Genomic DNA, 24,827 nt, shown 5'->3' with positions numbered 1-24,827 from the left:
GCATTTCATCTTTTGGAACGGAGTTCTGATCGCACGGATTCGTCTCCCCATACAGCAATCAGATCCAGTACCTCCCATTCGGTCCATGCTGGAGCTCTTTTGTGATTCTGGGACTCCGTGGTCAGCTCTGCTGATGAGCTCTGCATGGTCACCTGTGCCATGCTGGCCAAACAGGAAATGAAATTCAAAAGTCCTTGGGGCTTTTTCTGTCTACCTGGCTAGTGCATCTGAGTTGAGAGTGTTGTCCTGAGCGGTCACAATGGAGCACTCTGGTATAGCTCCCGGAGTCCAATACCCATCTAATTGTGTTCACACTACCGCAAATTCGACCTGGCGATGTCGATTTCAGTGCTAATCCCCTTGTTGGGGAGGAGTACAGAAATCGATTTTAAAAGCCCTTTAAGTCCACAAAAATGGCTTTGTCATGTGGATGGGTGAATGGTTTAATCGATCTAACACCGCTAAATTTGACCTAAACTCGTAGTGTAGACCAGGGCTATTTCTTTATACCACTGATGGTCATTAATGAGGCAAGTGAGTTTGAAAAAATTTCTGCAGGGCTGTCGAACAATTATAATTTGCATGAAAGAAATACATTGCAGAACCCTTCATCATAAGGTTGAGAGACTTCAGAACTGCCAAAAAATTAGTCTAACCTGAAGGAATCTCGTGCCAAATTCATGGGAAATGGCAGATCTGTTTCTTTATCTTCTCTGTCATTTAAAATCTTTAAATCAGGAATGGAAGTCTTTTCAAAAGATATGCTCTTGTTCAACCACAAGTTATTGGACTTACTGCAGGAAATACTGGATGAATTTTAATATCCTATGTTATGCAGGAGGACTGATTAGATGATCATAATGGTCCTTTCTGTCTTTAATACCTGTGAACCTTTAAGTACTGCATTGTGCTAATTAAATATTTTCAGTACCCACTGTCTACATTCAAGCAAGTTGTACTTTTTTTGTTTTATTTTTTGTATTACTATGAAGAACAGCAGTTTGATTGGTTTTCATATATTGTGATGTTTGAAGAACACAAAATTGTGTTGTGATCCTGTCATAAGTTAAGGAGGGACAGACCAGATCAGGAGGTAGAGGAGATTTTTTTCAAAAATATTTAGGCACTGAAGAAAATGGCATTGGAGTCTCAATGAATGATGCTTTTTCTTTTGAGTCAGCACTGAGTCAATGCTCCAGCTTGGTGTTATAGGGCACAGTGCTGATGGATTTAACACTGAGTGTATGAGATGTAAAAAGTGAGATCTTAACCACAATTTGGTCACTTAAGATTCCATGGTATGTTTTGTAATCTGCAGGTTTTTAATTGAGATGTCCTGGCCAAATTCCAGCTCAGAATTATATTCTGTCTTCAGTTCTTGTCCTAAAGTATTGTGTAGTGTTGTTGTGCTCTGTTAGGCCCCGTCACGGGGTTCTCTACTCTCTGCTGGTGCTGTCTCCTTGTGGCTACCTCTAGGGATCAGTGTTTGCCTGGTCTGGCACCCCCTTCCATCAGTTACTCATGCTGTGACCCCCATCTCTCTCTTCATGACTCAGGGTACTCCCTGTTTGTGACTTAGCCCTCCGGCCTGGTCACTATATAGTCCTCCCCTTCTGAAGTAACAAAATCCCTCCAGACCAGCTGTCTGGTTGGCATCTCCAGCAATCCTGTGCCACTGCCTAGTGGCTGGTAGGGGAACCCAGCCCCACCCTCTATACTGGGTTCCATCCCAGGGACCCTAGAATGAGCAGCCAAGGCGATTTAACCCCATAGACCTGCCTTTAGTTCCACAGTTTCAATTTAGTTCTTATTAAATCAGAACCTGTTTGCTCATCTTTTGTTCTAACACAGACAACTCCATGTTCCTCATCACTACAGAAACAACACAGAACTCCCTATACCGTCCGCAAACGATGCTCAACTTTTTTATATGTAATGGCCTTTGCAATGACACAGACTTCCAGAGACCCTGAATAACAAAAGGGAGTACAACAGTTCTTTTGATCCCATTCATTACTTCTCAGGCCTGATAGGGTGAATGAAGGTCATTCATTTTTTTAAATCTCTCTTTCTAAAAGCAGTTTCATTTAAAAGGGTCTTGCACAAAGTTATTAAAAGTGGATATTGGTGTGAAACAGAAAGCACTGTTTAACAATAATAATTCTCCACACTTCTATAGCATCTTCCATCTGAGGATCTCAAAGCACTTTACACCCATAAATAAGGTAAGTCTAAGAATGCCTCTGTCAGGTAGATAAGCATCTCTAATTTACAGATGAAGGAAGTGAGGGACAAAGACTAGACTTTCCAGGTCTGATCCCCTCCGTTTGCAGAGAGGGGTGTATTTGCAATGGCAATAAAGCAAATGTGCAATATCAGATGAACCCTGCAGCAATTATTCCTGACCATCATGCCCTACTCAGGTGTATACTGTGTGCAGATTACATTCACTGTTACTTCATTGAGGTGGGGATGTGGATATCCTCACATTCAAACAGAATGGCCTTCAGGATGGCCCAGCTTTCTCCTAGTCCCATTCCCCCAGTTTTGGACACTTCTGCTGGGGGATGAGACTGATCTGGAGCTGCCGAGAGCTCATTGAGGATATGATAATCCTCAGCAGGCCTGGGATGAGGATAATAAGATTTTTCTGACTAAGGTAATTATATCCTTCCCAGGTCTTGAGAGTGGGGGGGGGTGGGAGGGAAGAGATAACAATTCTATAGCATTTGGAGAATTTACTGAGTGTCTTCTTATTGTCCCATTGCTCTTGCCTTTCCTGCCATTCCCATTCTCTGATTAGTAGGAACAAGATGGCATGGTCATTCAGCACTTGTCAGTCTATTCATTGAATGAAAAAAATTTGGGGGTCATGGTGGATAATCAGCTGAACATGAGCTGTGGCCAGAAAAGTTAATGTGATCCTGGGATGCAGAAATAGGTGAATTGCGAGTAATAGAGAGGTTATTTTACTTCTGAATTTGCCACTGGTGCGTCTGGTACTGGAACACTGTGTCCAGTTCTTGTGCTCACAGTTCATGGAGGATGTTGATAAATTGGAGGGGGTTCAGAGAATAGCCACAAGAATGACTAAAGGATTATAAAACATGCCTTGTCATGATAGACTCAAGGAGCTCATCTATTTAGCTTAACAAAGAGAAGGTTAAGGGGTGACTTGATTCCAGTCTATACATACCTACATGGGGCTCTTCAGTCCAACAGACAAACATATAACACAATCCAGTGGCTGGAAGTTGAAGCTAGACAAATTCAAACTGGAAATAAAGCATAAATTTTTGTCTGTGAGGGTAATTAACCATTGCAACAATTTACCAAAGGTCGTGGTGGATTCTCCTCACTGACAATTTTTAAATCAAGAGTGGATGTTTTTCTATAAGATCTTCTCTAGGAATTATTTTGGGGAAGTTCTATGGTCTGTGTTAAACAAGAAGTAAGACTAGATGATCACAGTGGTCTTTCTGGCCTTAGAATCTATGACTCCATCTCAGTCTTCGTGACATTCTGGGGTGCAATCCAGAGCAGTGAGGGACTGTGTCACCTCTGCTGTGCAACCTGGTATGCCTCACAATGCTTTGCTGCTGTAGCTCCTAACCTGGGCTCCTCACAAACAGCATGCAGGTCACAGCCTGAGTGTTTGTGTATAGCCACAGCCCTGGTCCAGCAACTCTGATCCCAGCAGCGCAGCAGCAATACACCAGCCACAGTCCAGCTTCCAGCAGCCTAGGTTACTACTTGCAGAGTGATCCCAACACACTCCCAATCCTGGATTTCCCCCCAGAAATATGTGTTCTGCACTGTCCAGCCCTCTCCTGGACAGACCAGATATATTAGGTCCATTGCCCTTCTAAGAGGATCTATATACAACAGTTTGCTGCCATAAAAGGAGTCACCCACACAGTTCACTGTATTAGTTTTAATTAAAGAATAAAACAGGTTTATTTAATGACAAAGAGATAGATTTTAATTGCGTACAAGTATAAGGCATTACAATCAGAAATGGTTACAAGAGAAATAAAGATAAAACTCTTTCTAAACTTAACAAACTAGGTTCAAGATGAAACTCTTACCACATGCTCCCAAAGTCCATAGGCTGTTTCTTCTGTCTTCTTAGGTGGAAAAGAGAGAGATGGATAGGCAAAGTTAACGGGATGTTTTTGCCCCTCACTTTTATAGTTCAGTCCCCCCCTGAAATTGCATTTTCCCGAGGGTTACCCCTAGATAAAGTTCACGCCTGCTGTGAGAATGGAGACAAAAAGTGTGATGGTAAAAGAGGTTCCATGCTGTTGTTTGCTAAGATGCAGCTCTGTTTGTTTCTGCCCCCTTCCTTGCCAAAGAATAGCCACTTTATAGGTGATTGCACATCAGTTTTGATGGCACCTGGCTAGGGGCATCAGCTTGTCCTTTGTCTTTAAGAAACAGGTTTACCCAGTCCTGAGACTTGTCTGGTAAACACATTTCAGTCATAATTTCAGCTTCTATTTATAACTTTACATATAATGTTGCTATGTACATTTCACCATGATCTGATTGACCAGCAAGTTATTAGTTTTCACAAGGTATATTCTGTACAAAGATTATTACAATGGTATGTGGGGAGTGTGAATACAGAGGTGCATTACGTCACAGCCTCCCAGTGCACTTTGGTGTACTGCCCGCTCTGTTCCCCAAGGCATGGGGAGTAGGAGCCAGAACTCCTGAGTTCTACCACTGACTCACTGTGTGATCTTGTTTTCTTCTTTTAATTTTATTTTGCAGGCTGGGGTAGCCAAAGTTCGAAAGTCCAGATCCATCACAACACATGGCTGCATTTCCCTGGACACAATCTGCGGTGGATTCTGACATTCACCCTCCTGTTCGTACATGTCTGTGAAATAGCAGAGGGCATAGTTTCAGATGCGTAAGTTACTGTGTCTGCTTCAGAGTCTAGCTAGTTGCATTAATAGTATGACAGGTCTGTTAATGAGGTGTAAAGAGTTTTCCTAAAGAGAAGGGGCTCTGCTTAACAAGCTTCCCAATTTTTAAAGGGATAAAGGTGAGGCAGTTTTATTTAGCACTTTATTGTCCCCCTTTGAGCTACTATAGCATGAAAATGCTGACAACAGCTGAATGTATTTCACATGGATACAGAATCTTCTGTCTCTAAGGAAGTCATCACTGTGCTCTCAACTAGAGTAGCAGAGCATTTCGAAGGGATGTAACAATGCTCTTTCTTCTCTTTTAGGCATCACCAGTGATTATGTCCCCTGCCCTTTTACAGTCCACTTTTTAGATTTATCCTAGATCATATATTCTAGAACCTTTGTATCTCTCTGACTAAGTGACTCACCAAGCAATGCACTGCTTTGTGGCTAGGTGCAGTATGGCACTGTTTATTCTCTTTCTAGTCCTGCCGACTGGCCGTCCAGGTCCACTGGTGGTCCCCTTCATCTGTGGCTTGGCCATCTGGCCAGCTCACATTTAGTGTCACTCTTTCCAGGGTAAACGTGGGTTTTAACCCAATAGGCCCAGAACCTCACATCAGGTCAAGGCACAATAGTCTTTCCAATCCCTTGTGTCTGGGATCTTCACACTCGTTTCCCTAATAGGGCTGTAAGGGAACTCAGTCCCTCCCCTGCCATGGGTTCCAGCCCAGGGACCCTTGTAGCAAGCAGTTGAGATCTGTCTTGCCAGACCACTTTCTTCTTCCCTTTGCTACTTCCCACATTAGCCTGCCATCTCCTTGGGAGGCTCACTTCCCCGACAGGGGTCTGCTTTGGGTCAAGGCCATAGTCCCAGTTCCCTCATGTATCGAAGGAAAGGACACTTAATTATCAGAAATAAAGACCAGCACCCACCCTTCTGTCCTGCCAGAATCCTTCAACCAGCCATCCTACTGTTCTGTGCTCCCAGACATCTAATTCAGCTGGTTCTCTGTTATGCTTCTCTCTGAAACCTGAGAGTAGGAGGTCGTTCCACTGCCCCAACTTTGAGGCCTCTGCGCTGGGGGCTTCTCCCTTTTAAGGCTCCATCTCCAAGTCTGGCATGCTTCAGAGGTTCCGTGAGGCGGAGCCACCTGAACCCACAGCTGCTCTTTAACTCTTTCTTGTCTAGCCAGAGGTTTTGTAGACCCCATCACACAAGCCATGCAGTTTTGACCCAGAAGAAATTATGATGATAACGATTGATTATTTACTGGAACTGGTCAAAAACTAATACAAAACTTCATACCTTTTTTTTAAACTTTTCTACTTTTTTTTAAAAAACACTCCATAGCTAGTCCAGCCCCCACAAAACTAAGCAAAGAAACAATCAAACAAAAAATCAGAAGAAAAATTATAACAATCATCAATTTTTTTAATTACATTTTTTTTTCAAAAAAAAGTTTCATTGAAAAATCAATATTCAAAAAATGTCACTGGCTGTTATGGAAGTTTGCATTACATCCACCCATAGTGTCTCAGTGCTGTGGATGAAGGACTTCAATCCATCATGAACACTCAATTCATATGTACTCTTAAAAAAATGAAAGTGAAAAAAGACACCAAATCCAGTTGCATTTATACTGTATTTCTGGTTTCTTTTCAGACAGATGAAATCTCGTCACCTGCATCTCTTCCTGCCAGCTATGATGGGATTTGTGGCTGCCACCACAGCTATTGTCTATTACCATAATATCGAAACGTCTAACTTTCCAAAGTTACTGCTGGGTAAGTTGCTTATCTTATTTTTGCTGTTTTTCAAAAAGCCGCTGGTTTGTTCCATAATTTTTCAAAACAAACTTTCTAACCTGGAGAAGGTTTATGAAACTCATGAAAAGCCAGGGAGAAATTTTCTGCTTACTTTTTTTCTCTCTGGGATATATTATTGCACAGTTGACTAAGTGGACTGGAGTATAATGAAAAATTGCCAACTCCTGTGATTTTATCATGAGTTTTACAATGTGGCTTTTTAACACTGCTCATGATTTCTGGGAAAAATTTGACTCATTCAAAATAGTCATTATCTCTCAATACTTTCAATAGGTCTCATGCCACAGACTGCCCTCAGATAAGTTGACAAGCATTTCCCTGCATCCTTTGCAGGTGACAGTGAGGTTTCTCATAGTAAAGATGACTTCCATCTCCCATTGTTTCCAGCAAGACTGAAGTCAGGTTGCTCTCAAGGAATATGGCTGTCGACTATTTACCATGTTTGTCCCAGTCAGGAGACACTGAAAGAAACCTCACGGCCTGAGTCTCAGAGCCTAGGTCAAATGAGGTAGGCTCCTACTACAGTGTAGCTTTTCCCACTTGGACTGGAGCTCGGGTTCTGAGACCCGGTGAGCTGGGTGAATTAAAGAGCCCGAGCTCTAGTCTGAGTGGGAATGTCTACACGGCTATTTTGAGCACTGTAGTATAAGCGCCACAAGCCTGAGTCTGTAGACTGCACTCGGAAACTTGCAGCCACAGGGTTTTTTTTACAGTGTTGAAACAAAGGAATTGGGTAGGGGTTGATGGAGACTGCATAAGGGGTGTGTACACTCAACACTACTTGTTGCTTAACCTTCTGAACTGGCTGACTATTCGCACAGACTGAGAGGCAGGTTATAGTTTTAACTTTACAGACCACATTTTCAAAAATGCCCTCTAAGAGCACATCTGCAATTTTGTACTCTGATGATTTCCATACCCAAAGGGTCACTATGTATTCGTCAGGCTAGGTATTTTTTATTTTCCTCAAAGAAAATAACAAATAAAGGTCCCAGACCTGAAATTAGATCTGTTTGGCTGGACCTTTGTGCCCGTGTGAAGTCCAATGGACTTCAGGTTGGCTGTGCCTTGGTGCAGAGATCTGCCCAAGCAGCTCCAACTGCAAGGTCAAGGCCAAAGAAAGAAAAAAATGTCTCAGTGAAACAGTGCAGGGCAAGTCTCTCACTCTCCAAGACCTTCCATCTTGAAAAGCCTCACAACCCTGGCCCCCAAGTAGGGAGGCTAACAACTTATGGGACTTCCGGATTGGGCCCTGTGACGTGGCAACTAGAGCTGCATAGAAGAAACACTCACAGAGTAATCCTAATTTGAGCGGCTGGATACTGATGTGATACTCTTGTGATACTGGTGTAGTTAAAACGTACTTTCTTAAAATGATGTGGGTTGGTTTGTTTGTTTCACAGCTCTCTTTCTTTACTGGATAATGGCCTTTGTCACAAAAACCATCAAGCTGGTCAGATACTGTGAGGATGGTGTGCCACTCTCTCAGCTGCGCTTCTGCATCACTGGAATTATGGTCATTCTCTATGGGCTGCTGATGGCTGTGGAGATCAATGTCATTCGAGTTAGAGTATGTATCACTTTACTAAGCTTTGACAGGGCAGACATCAGAGGTAATTGGGGTAAACATAGAAATAGAAGTGACTCCTTCTCACATGCCCGGATTGCCAAATTTAGCCTCCACTCCAGCTGAGCACATGTTTAACTTTAAGCATATTAGTAGTTCCACTGGAGTTAATGGGGCCACTCACATGATTAAAATTAAACATGTTTGCTAGATCAGGGCCTTAATATCAGGAAGGAATTGCCCTCTCACCCACTGTCATTGTGTAATACCTTGTGCTTTCTTCTCCTTCCTCTGCTTCGTTGGTTAGGATTTAGGGGGGTAATTGTACTGGGAAGCCCATGAGTCCCCATTTATTGTTTTCACTGTTCTTTGTTTCTTCACATGTCCTTAGCCCATTGGGAAGGTAAGCTTGGCAATGCATTTAGACAGACAGGGTGGGTGAGGTAATATCTTTTATTGGCCCAGCTTCTGTTGGTGGAAGAGACAAGCTTTTGAACTTACGGAGAACTCTTCAGGTTAGAGTGAGTTTCCAGGGCAAAGGAAGCTGAGCTCTGTATTATGAAGGGAATGAATAACTTATCAAAATCCTCCCCTCCAGTTGAATAATGGAAGCTTAGGGATCCCTTCATGAATGCACTTGTGGGGACAGGATTTTGCCCTCAAAAGTGCATTTTGCCCTCAAAGTGCAGGTGAGCTGGTTGAGGATGCACAATTAAAGAAAATTATCACATGGATATCTCTACTCCCCCCCACATACACTACAGCACTTTCTTGCAGCCCTGAAAGGTCCAGATATAGCCGCCTTTAAAACTGTGCCATTTTTGTGGATAGCAAAACTATTTGGTGTAATTACTTATTTAAATTTGTCTCTCTTTATGAGCTTCATACAGTCACACTCTACGTAAGTAAGGCACCTGGTGTCCCAAGTGGAGGGATACAAGAAATAGTTTTAAAAACTCATTAAAATATTCCTTAAGCTAGTTTGTCTGTAACTTAGGTATAATGGTGTGGTGTAGTAAAAAGGTTGTATGGGCACTGATTTAGGATGGCTTGCATAGAGATTGGAAGCTCTTTGAGGTAGGAACTGTCTTTTATTATATCTCTGTATAGTGCCTAGAACAATGGAGCCCCAGTTCTGAGTTGGGTCTTTGGGTTTCAGAGTAGCAGCCGTGTTAGTCTGTATTCGCAAAAAGAAAAGGAGTACTTGTGGCACCTTAGAGACTAACAAATTTATTAGAGCATAAGCTTTCGTCTCTCCCCCACATCATCCCTCCCACCACAAATGAACCTAACACACAGCCTTACAGAGAGTACTGCTGTGGCATCTCAGAAGACCACATGGGCTAATGAAGTTTGTATTATGTATAGCTAAGGCCACGATTTAGTCACAGAGGTCACAGAAGTAACGGAATCTGTGACTTATGCATCCGATGAAGTGAGCTGTAGCTCACGAAAGCTTATGCTCTAATAAATTTGTTAGTCTCTAAGGTGCCACAAGTACTCCTTTTCTTTTTTTGGGTCTTTGGGTGTTATGTTACTAAAATTCTAATACTTCTTGCCACGTGTGAGTAATTTGACCATCCCAAACTCATGCCCCTAAATGCTTTCCTCTCCACCCCACGATCCTGTATTCTTTAAGGCCACAGTTTTCAAACATGTGTACCTAAAGTTAGGCACCTTAGTTTATATTTAGAAACCTAAATACGTGGCTTAGTTTTCAAAAATGCTAAGCTGTAATTTAAATTAATGGGAACTGCTGGGTGTTCAGGCCACGGTGCCTAGGTGTCACTATTGATATAGATGTCAATGTGTATATGAACTAGTACACTATATAAGTACTGATAGAAGCACACATGCTGTATAGAGCAGAGGTGGCAAACTGGCCTGCAGGCTACATCTGGCCCATGGGACCCTCCTGCCTGGCCCCTGAGCTCCTGGCCTGGAAGGCTAGTCCCTGGCCCCTCCCCTGTTGTTCCTCCTCCCCCGCAGCCTCAGCGCACCACGCTACCAGCGCAATGCTCTGGGCGGCCGGGCAGCACATTTGCAGAGCTGCGGCCTGACCCAGTGCTCTGGGCGGCACAGCTGTAGTGCCGCCAGCCACCCATGCTCCAGGCAGTGCAGTAAGGGGGCAGGGAGCAGGAGGGGTTGGATAGACGGCAGGGGAGTTGTGGGTGGTGGTCAGGGGGTGGAGGTGTGGATAGGGGGCGGGGCGGTGAGAGGGCAGGGAAAAGGGGGGTTGAATGGGTCCCGGGGGGCAAGTCAGGAATGAGGGGAGGGTTGGATGGGGCAGCAGGGGGCAGTCAGGGTGGACCAGCCACGGGTGGTCAGGGAACAGGGAGCAGGGGGCGGTGTAGGAGTCCCAGAGGGGCCGTCAGGGGATGGGGTTTGGATGGGGCAGGCATCTTGGGGGGGCTGTTGGGGTGAGAAGCAGGGGAGTGTCGGATAGGAGGCGGGGCCTGGGCCACGCCTCACTGTTTGGGGGGAGACAGCCTCCTCTAACTGGTCCTCCATACAATTTTGGAAACCCGATGTGGCCCTTAGGCCAAAAAGTTTGCCCACCCCGGTACAGAGATATATAGATAAAATATATATTCTCTGTATTATGTAACTATATGTGTTTATTCTTTTGAAAAATGTAATCCAGGCATAGTGCTTTTTTCCTAGACATTAAAATTAGAGATGGGTGTGAACCATATAGTTTAGGCCTGTATCCATATCCCAGCTTTCTCAAAATGTTGTCAGTTACTCTCAAGATTTGTCTACACAGCAACCTAGTGCACAGAAAGCCAAGGTGCTAGCCTACTGCTTGTGACCTTGCCGTGTGAAGCCTGCTACTCACACAAAAAGTTCGAAAGTGCACTTTGATTTATTCCTGTTTCAAACAAAAGTACATCAAAGCTCACTACGGAACCTGTAGTGTGCGGTAGGAGGGCTCACACTGTGAGTTAGTATGTGTCAGGCTAATGCTGCACAATCAGACCCTGGCATGTGGCACAAGTCATAGATTCATAGATAGTAAGGTCAGAAGGGACCATTCTGATCATCTAGTCCGACCTCCTGCACAGCGCAGGCCACAGAATCTCACCCACCCACTCCTATGAAAAACCTCACCCATGTCTGAGCTATTGAAGTCCTTAAATCATGGTTCAAAGACTTCAAGGAGCAGAGAAGCCTCCCTCAAGTCAACCATGCCCCATGCTACAGAGGAAGGCGAAAAACCTCCAGGGCCTCTCCAATCTGCCCTGGAGGAAAATTCCTTCCCGACCCCAAATATGGCAATCAGTTAAACCCTGAGCATATGGGCAAGATTCACCAGCCAGATACTACAGAAAATTCTTTCCTGGGTAACTCAGATCCCATCCATCTAATATCCCATCTCAGGGGATTTGGCCTATTTACCCTGAATATTTAAAGATCAATTACTTACCAAAATCCCATTATCCCATCATACCATCTCCTCCATAAACTTATCGAGTAGAATCTTAAAACCAGATAGATCTTTTGCCCCCACTGCTTCCCTTGGAAGGTTATTCCAAAACTTCACTCCTCTGATGGTTAAAAACCTTCGTCTGATTTCAAGTCTAAACTTCCTGGTGGCCAGTTTATACCCATTTGTTCTTGTGTCCATATTGGTGCTGAGCTGAAATAATTCCTCTCCCTCTCCTGTATTTATCCCTCTGATATATTTATAGAGAGCAATCATATCTCCCCTCAACCTTCTTTTAGTTAGGCTAAACAAGCCAAGCTCCTTAAGTCTCCTTTCATAAGACAAGTTTTCCATTCCTCGGATCATCCTAGTAGCCCTTCTCTGTACCTGCTCCAGTTTGAATTCATCCTTTTTAAACATCGGAGACCAGAACTGCACACAGTATTCTAGGTGAGGTCTCACCAGTGCCTTGTATAACGGTACTAAAATCTCCTTATCCCTACTGGAAATGCCTCTTCTGATGCATCCCAAAACCGCATTAGCTTTTTTCACAGCCATATCACATTGGCAGCTCATAGTCATCCTATGATCAACCAATACTCCAAGGTCCTTCTCCTCTTCCGTTACTTCTAATTGATGCGTCCCCAACTTATAACTAAAATTCTTGTTATTAATCCCTAAATGCATAACCTTACACTTCTCACTATTAAATTTCATCCTATTACTATTATTCCAGTTTACAAGGTCATCCAGATCCTCCTGTATAATATCCCGATCCTTCTCCGAATTGGCAATACCTCCCAGCTTTGTATCATCTGCAAACTTTATTAGCACACTGCCACTTTTTGTGCCAAGGTCAGTAATAAAAAGATTAAATAAGATTGGTCCCAAAACCGATCCCTGAGGAACTCCACCGGTAACCTCCCTCCAACCTGACAGTTCGCCTTTAAGTAGGACCCGTTGCCGTCTCCCCTTTAACCAATTCCTTATTCACCTTTTGATGTTCATATTGATCCCCATCTTCTCCAATTTAACTAATAATTCCCCATGTGGCACGGTATCAAATGCCTTACTGAAATCTAGGTAAATTAGATCCACAATCTAGGTAAATTAGATCCACATCTAGGTAAATTAGATCCACAATCTAAGTCACCCTATTCACAAGCCTAAATCAGAGAGGAAATACCTCCAGCCATGGGAAAATTTCAAATGTGTGAATTTACTAGGGCTGTCAAGCGATGAAAAAAATTAATCGTGATTAATCACACAATTAAAAAAATTAATCGTTCGATTAATTGCACTCTTAAACAATAATAGAATACCATTTATTTAAATATTTTTTGATGTTTTCTATATTTTCAAATATATTGATTTCAGTTACAACACAGAATACAAAGTATACAGTGCTCACTTTCTATTTATTTTTGATTACAAGTATTTGCACTGTAAAAAAACAAAAGAAATAGTATTTTTCAATTCACCTAATACAAGTACTGTAATGCAATCTCTTTATCATGAAAGCTGAACTTACAAATGTAGAATTATGCACAAAAAAAACCGGCATTCAAAAATAAAACAATGTAAAATTTTAGAGCCTGCCAGTCCACTCAGTCCTACTTCTTGTTCAGCCAGTCGCTCAGACAAACCAGTTTACATTTATGGAAGATGCTGCTGCCTGCTTCTTGTTTACAACGTCACCTGAAAGTGAGACCAGGCATTTTCACTTCACTGCTGTAGCCGGTGTCGCAAGATATTTACATGCCAGATACACTAATGTCAGATGTCCCTTCATGCTTCAACCACCATTCTAGGGGACAGGTGTCCATACTGAGAATGCATTCTGATTGATAACAATCCAAAACAGTACGGACTGATGCATGTTCATTTTCATTATCTGAGTCAGATGCCACCAGAAGAAGGTTGATTTTCTTTTTTGGTGGTTCGGGTTCTGTAGTTTCCACATTGGAGTATTGCTCTTTTAAGACTTCTGAAAGCATGCTCCACATCTAGTGCCTCTCAGGTTTTGGAAGGCACTTAGGACTCTTAAACCTTGGGTCAAGTGCTGTAGCTATCTTTAGAAATCTCACATTGGGACCTTCTTTGCGTTCTTTGAAATCTGCAGTGAAAGTGTTCTTAAAATTAGCAACATGTGCTGGTCATCATTCGAGAGTGCTATAACAATAAATATATGGCAAAATGCAGGTAAAACAGAGCAGGAGACATACAATTGTCCTCCAAGGAGTTCAGTCACATATTTAATTAACACATTATTTTTTTAACAAGCATCATCAGCATGGAAGCATGTCCTCTGGAATGGTGGCCGAAGCATGAAGGGCCATACGACAACTGGTCACATAGCATAGCATAGGGGCATAGCATATCTGGCATGTAAATACCTTGCATTGCCAACTACAAAAGTGCCATGCAAATGCCTGTTCTCACTTTCTGGTGATGTAAATAAGAAGAGGGTAGCATTATCTTCTGTAAATGTAAACACACTTATTTGTCTTCGAACAAAAAGTAGGATTGAGTGGACTTGTAGACTCTGAAGTTTTACATTGTTTTTTTTTAATGCAGTTATGTAACAAAACAAATCTACATTTGTAAATTTCACTTTCACAACAAAGAGATTGCACTACAGTACTTGAATGATGTGAATTGAAAAATACTATTTCTTTTGCTTACAAATATTTGTACTATAAAAATGATAATCAAAAATAATGTACACTTTGATTTTAATTACAACACTGAATACAATATATATGAAAATTTGGAAAAACATCCAAAATATTTAATAAATATCAATTGGTATTCTACTGTTTAACAGTGCAATTAAAACTGTGATTAATTGCAATTCATTTTTTTATCATGATTAATAATTTTAAGTTAATCACATGAGTTAACTGTGATTAATCAACAGCCCTATAATTTACACAATATATTATTACTTTAACTAAAAATTTCTGTGAAAGAAGATAATTGCTGAACGTATTACGTTTTTTCTTCTGCAGAGGTATGTATTTTTTATGAACCCTCAGAAAGTAAAGCCTCCTGAAGACCTGCAGGATCTGGGTGTGAGATTTCTTCAGCCATTTGTCAATTTGCTCTCAAAGGCAACTTATTGGTGGATGAATACACTTATTATATCAGCTCACAAGAAACCGATTGACCTGAAGGCAATTGGGAAGCTGCCAATAGCAATGCGAGCACTTACTAACTATGTTTGTCTGAAAGAAGCATATGAAGAGCAAAAGGTAAGCAAGGATATCCATGATACTGTACAAACTTTATACTGTTAATGTGGTATCTTCACTTCTACAAGGAAACCCTATTTTTAGGAATTTATGACTTAAAAGAATTTGTTCCAAGGTGAAACTTGGCTTATAATGTTTCAGTCCAAATGTACTGTTTTCTTTTAAAGTGAATTCTTGGCTTGGAATAGTTGCCAGATTGAAAGCTTTGGGAACTGAAGCCCTAATGCACAAATTACTTGCTAGTTTTCATTTTAGAAGTCAAAGCTTTATTTAAGTCTTAAGGGCTCATGACAGTGTTTTAAATTAACAAACATCCTCTCCAGTTTCAATGGGAAACACTCTTCTTCACGTCTTTTGAACTTCTGTAGACTATTACTGTGCACTGTGAAATAGTTACTGTCCCTTTCATAGCATCATAATAATTTTGGACTGGAAGGGGCCTCAATAGGTCATCTAGTCCAGTCTCCTGCACTGAGGCAGGACTATGTATTAACCTTTCCATAGATATGAGCATAATTGAGTGGATTCTTTACCTACTAAAGTATATTTATGTTATATACACTGATTTCAGAAACTTTGGGCTAAATTCTGGCTTTTCCATTCAGAAATGCACTGAGAGGAAAGGACAGGGGATGTTTTGGACAGAAATTCTTTGCCCTAGGGTGGCCTGAGAGCAGCACTCCCAAAGCAGCCTCTAACCTTGCTCAGTCCAAGTTGCACATGCACCCTTCTGCTTGCTCCAATACCTAGTCACTTCTGCCCACAGATGGGTGCTTCCATGTGCAGATAAGGTGATTGTGAGTCTCGCCAGTTTGTACACACAGGTGCACACATGAACATGTACAAAGAGGAGAACACATATATTAAGAGCAACTTTGGAAAATGTGGTCCATAGAAATCATGTGCTAATCAGTGTTAATCACTTTCCTAAACATACAAGGTAAACTGGTTTGCATGCAATTCAGCAGTTTAGAATGCAAATCATGAACAAGCAGAACAGTGCTCTTCTCTGGAGTAGAAATTGTCTTAAGAAAATATGGATATTTCCCCCATGGTTCTTATTTAGTACAATAGCTTGTGTTTGATATATTTGAGACTGCTTTTCTTTAGTAATTTGCATACTGTAGCTGATTTATAATGAGCCAGAGAGCCAAATTCTCTGCTTGTGTAAATGGATAAAACTGCACTGCGTCAATGAATGCTGCCCATTTGTACCAGCTGAGAAAGTTGTCCTTTAGTGCCAGACTCTATAATGGGCACAATTGTGCACATACATTTGTCTGTCTAGAAAAGTTGTGGCTTCAGTATGCCCTATAACATCTTGCTGTGACACTGCAGCAGCAGTACCTCAGTTTGCCTCTTGTGTTCTTTGGCCAAATCTGGCCTTACAAGTGGCCTGACCATCTGGGGCCAGTATCCTTGAACTAGTGCAACATAAATATAAACACCACTAACTCTTCAGACCCCATTGGGCTCAGCTGGCCACCGTCTCCATCACAGATGAGCTTGTGCTTTACTGAGATACTTTTGCAACTGTCCACAGGCTCCTGTGCCTCACTCCACCCCACTGACTCAGTCTGGCACAGTTGTCCACCTTCCTAGGGTTTCAGGTAGGCCTTTATTCCTCAGCGACTCCTGATCTTCCCTCAGTCTTCAGGCTCACCCGAGGAGCAGACTGGCTGCTTCTCTCCCCCTGCAGCCTTCTATCAGTAGGGCCAGATTAAGGCAGGGGCTTTAGGGGCTGCAGCCCGGGGCCCTGGCTCAAGGGGGGCCCTGCAAAAATAAATCATAGGCAGCAATCTCCAGGGTGCTCAGGCTACTGCCCTGATCCCAAACCACTCTCAGAAACGTCTGGATGCTGGCATGTCTCTACGGCCCCTGGCGGGGGGAGCGGGAGGCGACTCCGTGCACTGCCCCCATCCCCAGCACCGTCCCTGCAGATACCATTGGCCAGGAACCGTCCAATGGGAGCTGCGGGGTTGGCACTTGCGGGGGTGAGCAGCGCACGGAGACACGCTGTCCCTCTTCCCTTGAGGGACGCGCAGAGACGTGCCAGCAGCCAGCAGCTTCCTGGAGCGGCATGGGACTATGGCAGGCAGGCAGCCTGCCTGAGCCCAGCTGTGCTGCCGGCTAGGAGCCGCCTGTCGTAAGTGCCTTGTGGCCGGAGCCTGCACCTCACACCCCCTCCTGTACCCCAACCCCCTGTCCCAGTTCAGAACCCCGTCCTGCACCCAAACTCCCTCCCAGCCCCCGCACCCCCCCCTGCACCCCACCCCCGTGCCCCAGGTCAGAACCCCAGCCTGCATCCAAACTCCCTCCCAAAGCCCACACCCCTTACCCTCTCCTGCACCCCAACACTCTGCACCAGCCCGGAGCCCCTTCCTGCATCTAACTCCCTCCAAGACCCCACACCCCCTTTTGCACCCCAATCCCCTGCCCCAGCTCCCTCCTGCACCAAACTCCCTCCCAGACTCCACACCCCTTCCTGCATCCCAATCCCCTGTCCCAGACCCCTCCTGCACCAAACTCCCTCCCAGGAAAAAGACTTATATACAGGGGCCCTACAAAATCTAATAGCCCTGGGCCCAGAGGAGAGTTAATCTGGCCCTGTCTGTCAGGCCCCTTTCCAGAGAGAGAACTCATTGCATCCTATCCCCTAGTCTGTTCCCCAACTGACCTGCTATCTCCTCTTTTAAGTTGATTCCCTGCCTTCCCCAGGTGCAATCAGTGAGGTTACTCTTGGGTTCCCTTAACCCTTCTGGTGCCTGTGTGGAATTTACATCCTGTCATAGTATGCCAGACTGATGTATGCAGATACTAGATATGTGTTCAAAAATAGGTATTTCGATGCCAGGTAGCCAATTAGATGCCTTACTGGTTATCTGCACAAGCACCAGATTCATGGCACACATTGAATATCTGTATTCATAAATTAAGTATGCACAAATATATGCGTACAATTAAATGAGCTTGATTTTAAAAATTTGACCTACTTCACTTAGCTTTTCCTCATCTTGGTTTCCAGAATTTGTTTAAAGTCTATATACTGCCTTAGATTCAACCACAGTCATGCTACTTTTCCAAACCAGGCTGTGACTGGTGCTTCTGCACCCTAAAACAAACTGATACTCCATAGATAACATTAAAGTAAACCAGATGGATATAATCTGAGAAATGGTTTACGACGATCCAGTGGTGCTTAGTGCAGTTTCACTTCCACAAAGGAAATGTTTTGCTTCTGTGCAGACTTCGTTTAGAAAACAGCAGCAAATTTAGGAAAATTCTTCAGGTTAAAATGTGCCATGGCCTGTGATCTAAAAAAAAAATGTTATGTCATTGTTTATGCTGCCATTATATACTTTACTGGATGAAGTTGCTATTAATCTTTCCCAGGTGAGAAGAGCTCCTGAGATCTATTGGATTAAGTTGAGCTGCCCCTTACTAAACTGGTTTCAGAGTAGCAGCCGGGTTAGTCTGTATTCTCAAAAAGAAAATGAGTACTTGTGGCACCTTAGAGACTAACAAACTTATTTGAGCATAAGCTTTCGTGAGCTACAGCTCACTTCATCGGATGCATGCAGTTGAAAATACAATGGGGAGATTTCTATACACAGAGAACATGAAACAATAGGTGTTACCATACACACTGTAAAGAGAGTGATCACTTAAGGTGAGCTATTACCAGCAAGAGAGCGGGGGGCAAAAACCTTTTGTAGTGATAATCAAGGTGGGCCATTTCCAGCAGTTGACAAGAACATCTGAGGAACAGTGGGGAATGGGGGGGAATAAACATGGGGAAATAGTTTTACTTTGTGTAATGACCCATTCACTCCCAGTCTTTATTCAAGCCTAAGTTAATTGTATCCAGTTTGCAAATTAATTCCAATTCAGCAGTCTCTCGTTGGAGTCTGTTTTTGAAGTTTTTTTGTTGAAGAATTGCAACTTTTAGGTCTGTAATCGATTGGCCAAAGAGACTGAAGTGTTCTCCGACTGGTTTGTGAACGTTATAATTCTTGACGTCTGATTTGTGTCCATTTATTCTTTTACGTAGAGACTGTCCAGTTTGACCAATGTACATGGCAGAGGGGCATTGCTGGCACATGATGGCATATATCAGATTGGTAGATGCACAGGTGCACGAGCCTCTGATAGTGTGGCTGATGTGATTAGGCCCTATGATGGTGTCCCCTGAATAGATATGTGGACACAGTTGGCAATGGGCTTTGTTGCAAGGATAGATTCCTGGGTTAGTGGTTTTGGTGTGTGGTTGCTGGTGAGTATTTGCTTCAGATTGGGGGGCTGTCTGTAAGCAAGGACTGGCCTGTCTCCCAAGATCTGTGAGAGTGATGGGTCGTCCTTCAGGATAGGTTGTAGATGCTTGACGATGCGTTGTTTTAGTTGGGGGCTGAAGGTGATGGCTAGTGGCGTTCTGTTATTTTCTTTGTTGGGCCTGTCCTATAGTAGGTAACTTCTGGGTACTCTTCTGGCTCTGTCAATCTGTTTCTTCACTTCAGCAGGTGAGTATTGTAGTTGTAAGAATGCTTGATAGAGATCTTGTAGGTGTTTGTCTCTATCTGAGGGGCTGGAGCAAATGCGGTTGTATCATAGAACTTGGCTGTAGACAATGGATCTTGTGGTGTGGTCTGGATGAAAGCTGGAGGCATATAAGTAGGAATAGCAGTCAGTAGGTTTCCGGTATAGGGTGGTATTTATGTGACCATCGCTTATTAGCACCGTAGTGTCCAGGAAGTGGATCTCTTGTGTGGACTGGTCCAGGCTGAGGTTGATGGTGAGATGGAAATTGTTGAAATCATGGTGGAATTCCTCAAGGGCTTCTTTTCCATGGGTCCAGATGATGAAGATGTCATTACTGTAGCGCAACTAAAACATCTCCACTGTTCCTCAGACATTCTTGTCAACTGCTGGAAATGGCCCACCTTGATGATTGCTACAAAAGTTTTTTTTTTCCCCCGCTCTCCTGCTGGTAATATCTAACCTTAAGTGATCACTCTCGTTACAGTGTGTACAGTAACACCCATTGTTTCATGTTCTCTATGTACATAAATCTCCCCACTGTATTTTCCACTGAATGCATCCAATGAAGTGAGCTGTGGCTCACGAAAGCTTATGCTCAAATAAATTTGTTAGTCTTTAAGGTGCCACAAGTACTCTTTTTCTTTTTTACTAAAACTGGATATAGCTGAGCTTCAGTGCATTCCAAACCCATGCAGAATGAAGGAGTCTGTTCCTTCCTGAAGCATTTTATCACACCTTGAAAGACACTGAACAGAAGTCTAGCAGTGTTCCTTGTTGTAAAGTGTATTTGAAATAGCCAGTTACATGAATCTTTATTTCTATTCTTTTTGTTCAAGACAGGAATTAAAACCAGCAGTGAGTTATTTTTTCCAAGGATAAAACTAGAGAGCTGATGCAGGTTGAATTTTAAATGTCCATTTCCTGAAAAACTCTGGCCTTATCACACATATCTCAAGCACTACAGGAATATGGACTTGTGGGGCTTGACTGACCATTACGTTTTTCCTGTTTTACTCTGAACTCAATAGAATTACGCCAGTGTAAAATTACAGTGACACAGTGATGGATCAGGTCTGTGAACTTCACTTGGAGTGTTTTCTTATCCCCATTGAGATCAGTGGGCCAATTCTTGAAGTCCTTACTCAATTTTTTACTCAGGCAAAATTGTCACTGAGTCCTATAATCGGGAATTTTGCCTAATTAAGGACTAGGATAGCTATTCTCAGTGAAGAATTTAAGTTCACAAATGTAGGCCCTTTTTGTGTCCACAAATTAGCCTTGAACAGATTTCATTTTTTATGTATTTGTTAACTGTTCAAGAGTATTTAATAAATAGTTTATGCAAACATATTTCAGGCTATGGGTCAGTTGCTATGAGTACTCACTATTCGTAATTCCATATTTGAGTTGTGTAGTTGGGCACCTAAATCACCTGGTATTATTTTGAATTTCCGGATTGTAAAACTTCCAAACTGAAGTTACTGGATGATATGTCACTAAAAAAGCTAACCGAACACAAAGTAGTGGCTCTGGCTGCATCCCGTTTGAATATGCAGCAGTTGTCTGAGTTCATAAAGATTGTGAGGTAGCAGAAACTAACTTGCCCATCACCCTCTTTGCAGACTCAATTCTTCAGCTTGGATGATGCACAAATGGGAAGAATTAATTTTTTTAATCCACTATAAGAATGTGTAAAAATATTTGTGTGATTCCCTCTAGCAAAATGGGAATAGTGGTATTCTGCTTTGTAAAGTGCTTTGTTCCACTGATTAAAAGAGTTAAAAGAGAGTTGGGTATTATTATTATTATCTCATGAAGTAATATAAAGTTATATTAGAAGATAGACATAGATTATATAAACTAGAACTGGTTGAAATTCAGAATTTCCATTCCAGGAAAAATTCTGACATTTTGGAAAAAATAATTTTTCTGAATCAGAACAAAGATAAAATTTTGAAATTTTCCATTAAATGAAATTTCCAGTTTTTTTGTTTCAGATCAATTGAAATGTTTAGTTTCAATTTTGACTGTTTTATTGTATTTTATTTTATATTATTTTTATTTTTTATGTTTTGTTTTATTTGTATATTATATTATGTTACATTATATAAAACTGAGTTTAATATAATTATAAAAAATTATAAAATAAAATAAAGTAATGTAATAATTGGTCATTGGTGATTGGCATTCTAAGGGTAATTGGTTTGCTCCTTGGTAATGGATATTGTAGCTGGCCATTTGTAATTGATATTCTAATTGGTAATTAGTTCAGTAATTTGTATAAAATAAAATAAATGTGAAAATGAAAAGTTGTTTCAAAATGAAAAATTAGAATGTTCTGTTCTGATTAGATCCACTTAATCAAAACACTTCATATTGTTATTTTTTTTCCACAATGAAATGTTGTCATAATTGACATATTTCAGTGGAACATTTAGATTCAGATGAATAAATATTTTCTGATGGAAATTTTTTTCCGAAATTTTTCAACCAGCTCTAGTAAAGACACTCACACTGGTATATCTTTTGTTACATTTTTGGCTAGCATGATATTTAAACTCAAATCTTATAGCTGTGTTTAAAATGTGTTTAAAAGATAAAGTATTCCACACCAAATTCTAACCCTGGATACTGTAAGACAAGCCATGACGCACATCATGCATCTGTTATGTCTTTAGGGCCTTATATTCCCCTTGATGAGTCCTCCAACTCCCATCAATGTCAGTCGGGATTTCACTACAGATCAAGAATAGCCTAGTCCATAATTTTGAAATGCAGCCAAAATCTCACAGCTACCTTTTCGATCTGAGATCTTCTATGTGGGAACTCATTGTCACATATCTTGACAAAATTTTGCTGCTGTTCTCTTTTGCATGTGGTCCATTTTTTCAAGCTCTGCATGCCTTATGTATCATTCAGTTTATAATGAAGACATTGGGATTAAGGTAGGATCATTCCCTCAGCCAGAGGCCTTTATAACAGAGGTTTTCAACCTTTTTTCATTTGCGGATCCCTAAAATATTTTGAATGTGGGTGCGGACCACTTTGGAAATCTTAGACTAAGCTGTGGACCCCCAGGGATCCACGGATCACAGATTGAAAACCACTGTTCTATGGTAACGACAAAATTTCACTGACCCGTTAGACATAGCCCGCGGAATACAAATTGAAAACCATTGCTTTATAACATACTGTGAGTGTCGACAGACTCTTACTCTGATGGAACAACTGGGAAAGGAAATTTTAGAGTCAAGGATCTCTCAGATGTTTGAATTTAGGAACTGTTTGCTCAAGTGCCACTATGGACCTCAGCTGTTGTATCAGACAATAGAGAAGGGAGGAAGTTTCTCAGGTAGCTAGGCTCCAAACAGCACAGAGCTTCAATACTTTGGACATCATAATTACATAAAAAATCCATGACTTTTTGTTCTGCTAGTAAATTTCAGATCAAAACTCCTGACTTAATAGAACACTGTAATAATACTGTAAATTATTAACCTAATTCTAAATATTTTTTCTATAAACCAAATTGAAGGCATGAATGATGCCTGCTTTATCTTGGGTAATACCCAATTTTCAAGCTGATAAAATAGAGGAAGAAATAAGTCTGAGAAGAGTTCTCTTTGTCTTTTTAAATCTCTTTAAAATGCTTAGACTGGACAAACAAAGGAAGACAATTAGTCACTTTTAATTGGAATATTAATTTCATTTAGTATTGTAGGTTGAGCCCTAGTACAAATGAATGAATTTCAAGTAGTGATGGCAGTAATATGAATTTTGTAGTAATACTGGCAATAGCAACTACTATGCTAAAAAAATTGAATTCTTTAAAAAATGACTAAAATGTACAAAATTGCCATTCTACACTTATTCATAGATTCATAGATCCTAAGGTCAGAAGGGACCACCACGATCATCCAGTCCAACCCCCCCACACAATGCAGGCTACAAAATCCCACCCACCCACTCCTGCGAAAAACCTCCCACCTATGTCTGAGCTATTGAAGTCCTCAAATCGTGGTCTAAAGTCTTCAAGGAGCAGAGAATCCTCCAGCAAGTGACCCAGGCCCCACACTGCAGAGGAAGGCGAAAAACCTCCAAGGCCTCTTCCAATCTGCCCTGGAGGAAAATTCCTTCCCGATCCCAAATATGGCGATCAGCTAAACCCTGAGAATATGGGCAAGATTCACCAACCAGATACCCAGGAAAGAATTTTCTGTAGTAACTCAGATCCCACCCCTCTTTGAGCAATAAATTATGTGTTCCAACAAAAAACATGTTGGATTTTTAATGAATAATTTAATGTACAGAATATTATGTGGTACTATTGCTAAAAGACAGCAATGATGCTTGACTCCTGATATGGAATACATTCAACCAGTGGTTCTCCACATTTTTTATATTGTGGACCACTTCTTATAATAGGGTGAAATTAGCTCCAGTAAAGTAGTCCAGCCCACGATCTATGCATCATGAAGACCTATTTTGAGCCCTTAATTGGGACTCAAATGGTGCATAGTCCTTGTGCTGTACCTCTGCACAGGGGAGAGTTTTACTCTTAGACAGCATTCTGTGAACTTCCAAACCTCCTAGGGCCAGATTTATTTTTAACAACATTTGGGCTCAGTTTACACTACAAACTTAGGTGGAGAGAAGCTGCCTTACGTTGACCTAATAATGTATGTGTCTACTCTACCAGGTCCCTTCCACTGACCTAATTCACCTGTAACATCGATTTAATTACTACACCTCAGCAAGAGGCATAGTGCTTAATTCGATGTTGATGGGTCAACAGAGAAGCAGTGTAGATGCAGGGTTGTGTAAGTTTACAGACTTGGCCTCCAGGAGGCATCCCACAATGCTCCTCTGTGACTGTCCTGGAGATTGTTTTCAACTTTGCTGCACAGCAGCCGGGTACACAGGAAATAGACCCTCCCCTGTTAAAGCCTCGGGAACTTTTTAATTCCCCCCTTCCTGTTTGGTCAGCATGGAGAGCTCACCAGTCCAGCTGATCATGGCGACTCAACACCCCAAACGTGCTCCAGCCAGGAGTGCACAGGAAGTGATACATCTTATTGGTCTGTGGGGAGAAGAGTCTATGCAAGCACAGCTCTGATCCAGCAGAAGAAACATAGACATCTATGAAAAGATCATGCAGGGCATGGGGGAGAAGGGCTACACCAGGGACACACAGCCGTGCCATGTGAAAATGAAAGAATTTCGGCAGGTGTATCAGAAGACAAAGAAGGCGAACAGTCATTCTGGTTCTGCATCACAGACATACCACTTCTACA

The 24,827-nt window shown here is 42.0% G+C and overlaps 1 protein-coding gene across 1 annotated transcript in view; it reads left to right on the top strand.

Moving 5' to 3' along the window:
- ABCC9 (ATP binding cassette subfamily C member 9) overlaps window positions 1-24,827 on the top strand; it is a 130,461-nt gene that overhangs the window by 17,686 nt on the left and 87,948 nt on the right. The window contains 4 exon segments of the mRNA XM_043516428.1: window positions 4,777-4,918; window positions 6,586-6,707; window positions 8,153-8,319; window positions 14,755-14,997. Coding sequence (XP_043372363.1) covers window positions 4,777-4,918; window positions 6,586-6,707; window positions 8,153-8,319; window positions 14,755-14,997 — 674 coding nt within the window.

This window comes from Dermochelys coriacea, chromosome 1 (assembly GCF_009764565.3).
Source record: "Dermochelys coriacea isolate rDerCor1 chromosome 1, rDerCor1.pri.v4, whole genome shotgun sequence".
Lineage (NCBI taxonomy): Eukaryota > Metazoa > Chordata > Testudines > Dermochelyidae > Dermochelys > Dermochelys coriacea.
The sequence above is the reverse complement of the archived record's forward strand: the minus strand, read 5'-3'. Positions and strand labels throughout refer to the sequence as shown.